The sequence below is a fragment of the Mustela nivalis genome (assembly GCF_964662115.1).
Source record: "Mustela nivalis genome assembly, chromosome: 15".
Lineage (NCBI taxonomy): Eukaryota > Metazoa > Chordata > Mammalia > Carnivora > Mustelidae > Mustela > Mustela nivalis.
In genome coordinates this window covers 20311282-20323355 of record NC_139034.1, presented here as the reverse complement: position 1 = coordinate 20323355, position 12074 = coordinate 20311282, and the positions used below count along the sequence as shown (strand labels likewise).

At 34.0% G+C, this 12074-nt stretch overlaps 1 protein-coding gene across 6 annotated transcripts in view; it reads right to left on the bottom strand.

Annotated features, from left to right (window-relative positions):
* Nucleotides 1-12074, bottom strand: part of NBEA (neurobeachin) — a 667546-nt gene that overhangs the window by 197409 nt on the left and 458063 nt on the right. For all 6 annotated transcript variants that reach the window (XM_082700384.1, XM_082700385.1, XM_082700381.1 and 3 more), the window contains one exon: nucleotides 11507-11650. In XM_082700384.1, coding sequence (XP_082556510.1) covers nucleotides 11507-11650 — 144 coding nt within the window. The remainder of the gene's footprint in view (nucleotides 1-11506; nucleotides 11651-12074) is intronic.

Here is a 12074-nt window from a genome sequence, read left to right as displayed (position 1 = left end):
ATCTTCCATCCTGTGCCAAGCAGTTACTCACTCTACCAGGGGTGGTTTCCCACTCATCCTGCCTTGACTAGCAACTGTCTTATCTTTGTTCCTTTTCTCCTTTGTTAGGCTTCTACATATCAGTTTCTACTTCTTAGTTCCTCACTCCTATTCACTCCTTTTTATGTCACTCTCATCCTCTGCTTGGGCCAGAGTGATAGGAGAATATACATGAATTAATATGTTAAAAGCTCAGAAAAGTCTATCCATCAATTTTTTTTAAAAAACTGTGTAACATTTTATATTTAAACCCAGAATTTAGCTATACTTCTCCCCCTCATTAACACATTTCAAAACACCTGTGTTCCAAGGAATATCAATTTAAAAATGTTCAGTGAGAGATCCTTGATTTCTACAGCATACTCGTCTCTATTGTTCTTTTACTGCTTGACTTCCGTGGTATCCTTGGTGGACTCTGCCTTTGGCCTGCTGCTCTTCTTCCTATATAGTCTCACTTTTCTTGGGTGATTTCAGTGGTTTTAATTGTAAACTCCACGCTCAACTTGGGTGTCAAATTCTAAACCTTTGTATTTGGCCAAACTGAACCAAGCGTCTTCATTCTCTTCTCCCCTGAAACCCTGCATCTTCACATTCTCAAACATATTTAATAGTATGTATATCATTCCTTCTCTCAGGCTTTGTTTCCCTCATTCTTACATTCTTACTCCTCACACCCAGCCCGGCATCAGTCGTTGACATTTTAGTGTTGTTTTGAGGCTGTCCCCTTTGCTTTCTTGCCACCACTAACTGAAATTTAGTTCATGCTCCTATCTCTTCGAGTTCAGACAACAGCCTTTTACCTCAAATGTGGGCATCCTAAAATATTGAGCTACACAGTGGCCTGAGTGATTAAAAAAAAAAAAAAAAAAAAATATATATATATATATATATATATATATATATATATAAATATACACACAAACACACACATATATATGTCATGATCTCAGGGTTCTGGGGTCAAGCCCCACATTAGGCTCTCTGCTCAACAGGGAGCCTGCTTCCCCCTCTCTCTCTGCCTGCCTCTCTGTCTCCTTGTGATCTCTCTCTCTGTCAAATAAATGAATAAAGTCTTAAAAATAAATAAATAAATAAATAAATAAATAAATAAATAAATAGGATCTTATCATTGCCAGCTTAAAATCCTTCATTGTCTCACTATGGCTTCAGGATAAAAATCCAGGTTCCTCATGGCACATAAAGCTTCCCTAGCAAGCTTGTTAGTCTCAACTGCAGAGACTCCTTGCCTCATACTTTTACCTGAATAATTTAGAACTACTGTTTCAGAGGGAAGGTGGTATTTTAGTATATGATGTTTTCCACAGTCTGCAACAAGTCTTTAAATCTTTCTAAATCCTTTACTTATGTTCCTGGACTCAAGATAGGAAACACTATTCTAGGAAGGCGTTCCAGAATACACATGGTGGTCAAGGGTCCTGTTTTGTGTTAACGTGGTTTCCTTTGTATATCTAGGTTGCTGTTGTTTTTCATTGTCTGTTTTTCCTCTAGACTATAACGTCCTTGGAAGCAGAAACTTTAATCATATGTCTTTTTACTTTTAAGCACCCACCATAATGTCATTCATTTAGTAAATATCCAATATCAATACTTGTTTTGCTTGGATAACCACATCCAACCTCAACCAAGTAGGGATCTGGCTTCAGAGAATAAAGACTTGGCAGGTCCTTTCAGCTCTTATTTTTACTGTGTGCAATGAATTTTGACATTCTGTATTCAAATTTATTCTTTTCTCTTTTATTTCATTTACAAATAATGCTGGTAATGATCCATGTAGTTGATTTGCTTACACACCAATGGGTTGAAACTTGTAATTAAAAACCAAGCAAACACTGATATAGTAGAATGAACAAGGGGTTTAACAAAGGCAGAAAAATGGGTTTAATAAATCTCAGCTCATCTCTGCTTGTGATGTGATTATAAGTAAATACTTTAATATCCAAACCTTAATTTCCACATCTGAAAATGAACTGTAATACTTAATTTAGAGTTGTGAAGTTATCACCTGCAGTATCGTTTTCTTTCAACAAATGTAAATTATGTCTCCCAGCTTCACTTGCCCAATGGTGCATACTTTTTTACTACTACTATCAAGCTCATTTTGCTTTCCCCCTTAAAACTGGTTGGTGAGTTGAGACTCCTCCTCCTAGCCCCTGAGATGCAAGATGTTTTAAGAAAGTTTTCTATGGTATATGATTCTTAATGTTCCTGTTTTATATACAAATTGAACTAGAATAACACTACAACTATACTTAGCAGTTTTATTTAGTGACTTAAAATGAAAGAAAAATTCAATAGAATTTTTGGGATTCAAAAAAGCATAAAACACTGCAGTCAGTCATCATCATCATCATCATCATCATCTTCTTCTTCTTCTTTTTTTTAAAGATTTTATTTTTAAGTAATCTCTACACCTAATGTGGGACTCAAATTCACAACCTGGAGATCAAGAGTCCCATGCTCTTACTGGTTACTGAGTTTTTCTTACTAATTAAACCAGGTAGGTATCCTGTAATCAGTCATATTCTGATTAACTGACCTGCTTAAACATTCTATCTGGAAAAGAATGCTTAACAATATTTAGACAGGCAACTCAGTCTGAATTTCTCTTCTTTTTTGCTGATAAAATGTTCTACACTTATATTTATTGGGATGATGATTTGAACTGATGGAGCAGATTCTATTGTGATAACTAACTACTTATAAGTTGATTGCAATGTAAATATTGCTTAAGGACATTTTGCACAAAGCCATGTAAATGAAATAATCAAATGAATAAAATATTTGCACTATACAGAAAGACTTATTTGTCCTTTTGTATAGTAGGGCTCTAAATGTAGTGGTGAAATCCGTTTTTATATAGTGTTTGAATTCATGCCAAAGTCTTTTGGAGAGAGTCTTCTGGAGCAAGGCCTCATAGGTGTGGCAGTGTGCAATGATGGTTACTCATCTCTTCCTCTTCTCCACGTTTGGCAGTAAAAAAGTTTAATTACCTCACATTTCTTTTTCTCCAAGTGTGACAAAAAAGGTGACCTGTATATTTCCAGCAGGTGATTAATATGTTTATTCAAATATATATAAATATATATATATATATATTCTCATTCAAAAAAATTATATATATATGTTATATATATAATTAATATATATATTAAATATAATTTATATATATATATATAAATTTTTTTTGAATGAGAATTTAGTCCCCTGCATGTAGTAGAGATCTGGTGTACTGATAAGATAGCTCTGTTCTTGATTGCCTCTGCTCTTCAGGTTGAAAATAAGTATAACTATAAGTCTTAGAAGAGTTACTTTATGGGAAATCCTCTGTACAGAGAAGCAAGTAAAAAATAAAAATGAGTTTCAACTAGAACATTGTATTAGGAAGAATAGGCATTGTTGTTGTTTGTGAAACACTTGCACGCATAACAAAGGATGGCCTCTTAAGAAAAGATGTAAGAATGTTATATATGATCTGAATCATGGCTGATGGTCTCCTAAATAATACTTGAATTTGTCTTTTTATAATATTTTAAATTTACATAGTTTGGTTAGCAGGGATGTGTTATGATGAAGAGTCCCTTTAAAAGTGTTCCTACAGACTAACTACATGGTTGAAGGAGACATTCATTTTTTGGGGGACACTAACAAAATATGGATTCTAGCAAAATGTTGCAGGCTATAAATGGCCTTGTGGACACTATAAAGTTGCGAGGAGAGAGTAAAAAGGCTAGATAGTCAAGGTAAAGCTTTTGTTTATTTTTAGAACCCTTTAAGTGAATAAAAAAATTAGGTTAGAAATTTAAATATTTTAGCTTTTATAGGCAATGGGCATGCGTTATTGTTGTCTTCAAGAGCTCTGCGAATCCTGTGTTTGAAGCTGAATGTGACCCCTTTGGGTATACTATTTATGAGTGGCAGAGCAACTTAATTCAAAGAGAGAGAAAAAAGACTTATAAAGACTCATAAGGCTTTTTCAACATCAAATAGCTTTTACTAAACAATATTTTGATGAGTTAAGTGTGAGTGAGTCAGGGACATATGGATTAAATTTCCCTTGAAATACACATGGGCTTAAAAAATTAAGGGGGAAATACTGAGCAAAATGCATTTTAGAGAATGCAGAACATTTAAAAGACATTTTTCTCCTAAATACAAATATCAGATTGATTCAATTCTAGTTTGACTCTGTAACTAAAACTACATAAAATAAATATGAAAAAATCTTGTAAAAATGCTAGTTTTATTAGGGAAACACTGTTCATTAACCATATTTGAATTGTATTGCAGAGCAGTTAGGCTTCAGCAGATCTGATCTGACTATGAGTTTATCTATATCTATGTAACACTGAACTTGTTCCTTCTGTAGTACTTATTCTCTTATTCCATTAAACAATTATAAGAATTTTTTTTGTGTGTTTAGTTTCAAATGTATTTCTTTCTTAATCACGTATTTCTCTGAAAAACTCTCAGCTTTTAGAATTTTGCTTTTCCTGTATTTTGATTATAATTTTCTCGAATCTTGAGTTCTTCCTTCTTATATGCTGCATATTTTACTTTATCCCCTTTTCTTTGCTCAGTTTTTAGGTAACATTCAATTTGTATATAAACAACTTTGCCTCTGGTATCTGAACATTCCAAGTTAGAACTTTTGAAGGCCTAATTATCTATCTAATCATCTTAATTGTCGACTTTCATTTATTAGGGTAGACATATTTTATGTTCTAACTTCCTGGTTACTGAAGTTCCTGCGAGGTAGTGGTAGGTAGGCTAATTCTCTTGATTTTTTTTCTTTCTATCAGCTTCTGAGTCCCAGCATTCTGCACCCTAAATATTGAACAGTAGGCAAATCAGTGAGTGAATGAAATAAAATAGAGATTTAGGGAGATAGGAATGGTTAACCTTAAAACAAATTCTAACCAAATTTCCACCCCCTCCCCAATTATTTGATATCTGCTTTCATTTTGTGTCTGTGTGGGTTTTTTTTTTTTTAGATTTTATTTATTTATTTGACAGAGAGAGATCACAAGTAGGCAGAGAGGCAGGCAGAGAGAGGAGGAAGCAGGCTCCCTGCTGAGCAGAGAGCCCGATGTGGGACTCGATCCCAGGACCCTGAGATCATGACCTGAGCCGAAGGCAGCGGCTTATCCCACTGAGCCACCCAGGCACCCCTGTGTGGGTTTTTTTTTAAAAAGCTTTTATTTATTTATTTGAGAGACAGACAGAGAGTATGGGGGGGGGGGTGTGGGTGGGGGAGGCAGAGGGAGAAGCAGACTCCCCACTAAGCAGGAAGCCCTTTATGGGGCTTGACACCAGGACCCTGTGATCATGACCTGAACCAAACGCAGAGGCTTAACTGACTGAGCTACCCAGGTGCCCCTGCTTTCACTTTGAATTAGTAGAATAAAGTTAAAAGAAAACAGACAAAGCTTTGACCAGTGAACAACAAGAAAAACAGTCTGAAAGGTATAGCCATCTTAACAACAGTGAAAGTAAACCTGGGAATTTTCTGGGGCATTAAACGTGTGTCCTGCAGAGAAGCTCTCCATCACTTTGGAGAATCTCCTATTAATTGCATCTTGTTTCTCTTAGTAGATGTCCTCCTTATTTCTATGCATTTTTAAAAAAGATTTTATTTATTTCACAGAGAGAGATTACAAGTAGGCAGAGAGGCTGGCCAAGGGGTGGTGGGAAACAGGCTCCCCACTGAGCAGAGAGTCCAATGGGGGAATCAATCCCAGGACCCTGAGATCATGACACAAGCTGACAGCAGAGGCTTTAACCCACTGAGCTACCCAAGCACCCATTTTTATTTAAGAATAAAAATACACCCATTTCTATGTATTTTTATTCTTAAATTCATATAATTCTGAGTTTTGGATTTTTGACTCTGTGCATGGAATATAGTGTATATGTGTATGTGTGAAAAGGATTATAAATGTACCATTTTGAAAAAGCCATATAAAAAATCCAAGTCTTATATTTCAACACTTCTTTCCCATGTTGCTAGTTTTCTATACTAGTTACTTTTCCCCCCCCTAGTTACTCTTTTTAAATATTCAAAATAACATTATAATCCTTTGGTAATGGAATATCTTTTCCAAGTGATAAGGTGTTTTTTGGTTAAGAGTCACAGTGGTATCTAGACTTTTAAAATGGGAACCTTAAGAACATTTAGTTAAAATGATAAAATTAGCAGAAGCTGGGATGGAAGAAAGATTAATTTAGTTCTTACCTGGAAAAGTCAAGTGATGAGTTGAGTAATTTCAATAATTCAATTAGTATGAGCAAATGATCTGATAATTCAAGCCCTTAAAAACTTAATTTTAATAGTTCAGAATTTTTGTTTTGTTTTTTGTTTTTGGTATAAATTAACCAGATAACGATCTCAGCTCTCTAGTTTATTCCAACCTACACTGAATTTTTCAATGGGAACCTTATTAGGACAAGTAATTGTATTAGAAGATTTCTTCATGGTTCAAAGGTACGTGGGATATGGTTACCATACCTAAGGAATTTGCAGTCTAAAAGGAAAGAAAAAACATATAGAAAGGCATCTTGTGTAAGTATCTTAAGAATGACATGATCAAAACTTTACAGAGTTGGCTATAATAAAAAAGACAGATAGTGACCAGCATTAAGGATGTGGAGAAATGGGACCCTCAGACACTGCTGATAGGAATGTAAAATGATGCAGCCACTTTGGAAAACAGTCTAGCAGTTCCTCAAAAAGTTAAAAATAGAGTTATTATTTGACCCAGCAATTTCATACCTAGGTATATATTCAAGAAAAATGAAAGCATATGTTGACTTAAAATGTTGTACATGAATGTTCATAGCAGCATTAGTCACAGTAGCAAAAAGGTGGAAACAAACCAAGTGTCCATCAATTAATGAATGATAAGCAAAATGTGATATATCCATACAATGAATAGCCACCATTTATTCACCATAAAAAGGAACACTCATGCTAAAACATGGATGAGTCTTGAAAACATTATGCTAATAAGTAAAAGAATTCTTTTACTTAGAAGCTAGTCACAGAAGACTACATATTATACAATTGTGTTTATATGAAATGTCCAGAAGAGTTAAATCTATGGAGACAGAAAGTAGATTAGTGGTCCTCCAGGGCAGTGGAGGGGACATGGGAAAATTGGGTAGAATAGCCAAAGGGTATGGAGGTTTCTTTTTTGGTGTGATGAAATGTTCTAAAATTGTGATAATTTGTTTTTAATAATTTGCAGAGCTGATAAACCATAAAGGACCACCATCATGATGAATTCAGAATTCCCCAATTTGACAAAATTAGTAATATTTGGTAGTAACAATAGAGAAATCTGTACATATTCCCAGTCTGTTATGGAAAATATTTCTACTCTCAGTTGGTGTATGTGACAGAACTACTGCCCTAAAAAAAAAAAAAAAAAATGAGGTACATTTTATGAGCGGAACACAATTCTACCAGTTGAATTATATCATTCACTTTTACTTCACATAAATTTTAGTTAATCTTAAATTTTAGTTACTCAGTAATTGTTTGCAGAAATAACTTGCCACGTTGAGTTTCAAATTAAAGTATACATTGGGATTTTAGATTAAAATCAGTTGAATTATACTAATTAATTTCAGTGTTTTAGATAACAATATAATTAGTAAATTGAAATTTTTAGTTATGTATGGTGTCTTAGGTGCTAATTCACTTTGGTGAGTCACTACAAACTAAAAGAGCAATTAAAATAAATTAAGTTAGATGTTATTAATATAATAATTGCTTAATTCATTTGCATACTTCTATATTATAATTATATTAGCCATTTGCTACAATGCATAATAAATTGAGTAATTAATAATCACACACACTTAACTTGCCTCTTGAGATGAACAGCTTGGGAAGAAAGGGAACTAAAAGTGAAACAGAAAATTGTATGACATTTAAGTCTGTAGAATTTGGTGGACTATTTTATCTTTATTAAAACTAGACAACTCCAAAGCAAATGGAAAAAACATGAGAGTCAATATTTAAATAAAATTGTGTTAAAATCTATCAAATTTTTTAACTTACCAGAATGATTTTAGAGAACAGATACATAAAACTAAAATAAATTATTATGCATATTCTTAGACTTCTAAATATAGTTTAATGGAACTAGTGTAAAAATTGAGGTATAGGCTGAGGATCTTGTCTTTACATCATTTTAGAAGAATCTTTAAGTATATACACATGCATATTTAAATATACTATTTGGCATATTTGAATTCAAATAATAACATATGTATTTTTAAGGAAACACATTATTTTATTTACTTCTTAACCTTATACAATTTCCTTAATCTCTCTTGGTCTCTATAGCCTCATTTGTAAAATTAGGGTAATAATAGTACCAAGCTCATAGAGTTACTGTCAATATTAAAGCTCTTTGAATGCTGCCTGGTTGTTACTTAGTAAGATATGCTAGCTACTCTTCTTTCTCTTTTTTCTTTTTATAAACAGAAACTGATCCTATCTTTTAAACCTCCCAATATAATTAATCTTAACTAAATTAGTACATTTCCTTAGTTTTCTATTCTAATTAATATCTTTTTTCCCTGAAATTTAACTTGACTATTAAGAAATATTGCATATTGACAAATTATAATGCATCATCTCCTCATCTGTGTGCTTGTCAGCAAAACAGGGCTTTTTAAGAACAGGAAAATGAATCATACTCTTCAGCAGATTTAGGTTTACCATTATTATTGTAAAAATGGTGTCCTCATTCATAGAAAATCTGAAGTCTAAGAAGTCTAACTACTTGTATATTTTTGAAGGTACATTTCTTACATTACTAATAAGCAAGCTGTGTCACTGAGTCATGAAAAAAATAAACCTATAATTTTCATCTCAGAAGTGGAAAATGGGCATTGGTTATTTTATATAATATTTCCAGATACCAAGTACAGATTATATTAATTTTGTGCACAGATTTTAGGATCTCCTGGATCTTACTGTAGACTTAGGTCTCCTGCGATCATGGAAGTGTTCTCTAGGCAGCTTAGCACTGTTCAGTTATTTAGAACAATAAGTTAACTATAAGAAAGCCATTATCCTTTAACAACTCTTAATTTCTGAGACAAAGACAACAAAATGGTTACATATTTATGTGGTCTGAAATTTTATTAACAGCTGATTTTTAAAAATCTAACAATAGTGGTTTGTAATTAACTTCCAAAATGATTTTTATGTGATGTCACTATCACATCAGTCTAGCTAATTAACAGGCGTCAGCATTTATAAAATGAATCTATACATTCCTACTGCCTGTACCCTTACTTCTTTCACAAAACATCCATCCCTTCCTTCTTTTCTACTGAATTCAAAGCTCAGAGTAACATTTGTGGACTGCTATTTTAAAGAGGAACATTATAGACTAGATAGGGGATCAATATTTTAGGACAGTTTGTAAGATTTATCAGACACGAGGATTCCGCAAAAAGAGTATGAATTAGAACCAGGTGGAAATGGGCAGGCATGGATCTGCTCAAAGAAAAGTCTACTTAAAAGAGAGAATTTAAAGGAGTCTTGACAGAGTAAGTTGGTCAAGAGCCACACAATTCGATTTTTAAATAATTTACTGCAAGCATACTTTCATTATTCTTTAGATATTTTAACTTAATGTTGTTTTGGGAATTTTGCTTACAAGCATAAATTAATAATAATAATTACTCTAGCTACAATCAAAGGAGAGAAATATAAAGAAGTTATGAGTCTTTATTGGATTTTGCCTCTGGTAGTTTGGGGCAGATCTTATTACAATAAACTTCAGGGTATCAGCCAACTTTGTATCAACTAATTAATTACCTTTTTTTTTTTTAAGATTATATTTATTTATTTGACAGAGGGGTAGGGGAAGCAGGCTCCCTGCTGAGCAGAGAGCCTGATGTGGGGCTTGATCCCAGGACCCTGAGATCACGACCTGAGCCGAAGGCAGAGGCTTAACCCACTGAGCCACTCAGGTGCCCCTAATTAATTACTTTTATAATGGGAACTAAGGATCAGAGAGTCTAAACTAAACCATATAATGATTGAAACTATTTATCAACATATGTGGATGAGAAAAGATGACATATTATCTGAAAAGGTCATAAATCATGTTTATAAATTTTCTTTCGTTCTTTAGGATCAAGAATAAGACCAGAAAAAGAGAAAAAAAATCCGTGGGCAAAAAGAAATCACAGACTTCATTTGCTTAAATTTCCAAATGGCCTCAGAGAAAATCTCTGAACTATTAAAACAAACCACAAAAACAATAAAACCAAACTTCAACATTTACTTAGGAATTCAAGGCAAACATTTGTTCATAGACTTAGGATTACTTTTAAATAGGACAAATAATTTTCATCACACAGAAATGTTAGTGACATAGGTATATCTAGGAGCTGGCATTCGAGTAATTTATTAAACATTCTCTAGAAGAGAGAGAATAAGGTGCCATCTCTAGTTTACAATTAATAAGAACATCCCTTTGATAAAAAGAGAAATCTCTAACTGACAGAAACATCACTGGAGGCTTTCATAAAGCCCGATAATTTTCAGCACACTTCTGGAAATAGGAGTGCAATTTTGTAAACTGAATGATGAGTACAAGTCCACTTTTCTATTGCTATCTGCCACATAGCAGTGTATGGGCTGGAAACACAGAATTAAGGTTAAGACTCAGCCACTACTTGAGCAGGAGTTTTTAACTTGAAATTTAGGATAGGATTCTATAGACTGGTTTCCAGGTGTCAGTGAACCCTCCAAAATTGTGTATAAAATTATACCTGCACCTTCATGAAGCAATGTGTTTTCACAGATTCTCAAAAGTAGTTTAAAACCCAAACAAGGTAACGGGCCCAGACCTATATCCATATATCCATATCCCACATGGTCACTGCAGATACTGCTCTCAATCGACCTGACACCGGCACCAGGACAGGGTAAAAACAGTGTCTGCTAATGGTGGAGATCAGCAGTGTGGGTATACAGAAATACATCAGGGACATTCCAAAGAGTGGTAGCAAATTTGAGTGTCTGCTGGCTGAAGTGGCCATTTTCATGGCTGTTAGCAGGCTAGAGTCACTCGTAAGTCAGTGAGACTATTATTCTGTCCCCTTCCAATTATTCAGGCAGTTAGATGGGACTTCTGCTATAAGCTATCTCTCCTATATTAAAAAGTTGCTCCTCAGTCCAAAGAAAGTAGATGCAGCTATGCATTCATTAGTACTAAAATATATATTTGTTTGATATGCACTTTCCTCTCTCTCCAATACGGCGATTGTGATGAAGTAAATTATTAACGGTCACATGATTCAGTATCGTTCCAACCACTGGCACCAACTCATTCGCCAGGAGATAGATTTTAAGTTCATAAACTTTGCATGTGTTTCTTACTTACAACAAACAGAATAAAGATATTTAAACATTTACCTGCAAGATTGTCAATCTCTTTCTCCTGCAGGAGACTGACTGCATCATCATCTCCTTCCAGCATAAGTTCTGTCTCTGCGTTTTGATTCACTATTGCTTGACTTCTGAAGGCTTTCTTGGACTTCACCACATCTTCTTCAGTGCCTAATCACAGAGGAAATATAATAATTTAGGTGATTATGATTATTTGGCCTTCAGTATTAAAAATAATCTATTACTTTCTTATAATTATAGGCCGCATTTATGTATGAGTTAACAATTACAGAACATTTTTACCTTCTTTATCTTGTTTGCTGTTCAAAATAACTCTGAGAAAGGCGGGCGGGGGGGCAGGAGTGTAATCAATCACCTACCCTTATTTTACAGAGGAGGAAACAGGCCGAAAAAGCTCATTCCTCACTGAGGGACCAAGGAGTTGGCCAGTGGTAGAGAAAAGACTATAAATCCACATCCTGGGGCTCTAACATCACCACTTTCTATAAAAAATCTGCACCTCATCACAAGCTTGGTTTTCTGATACATAAAAGTACACAATTTTGCATAATTATACTTTTATATGAATTAGAGA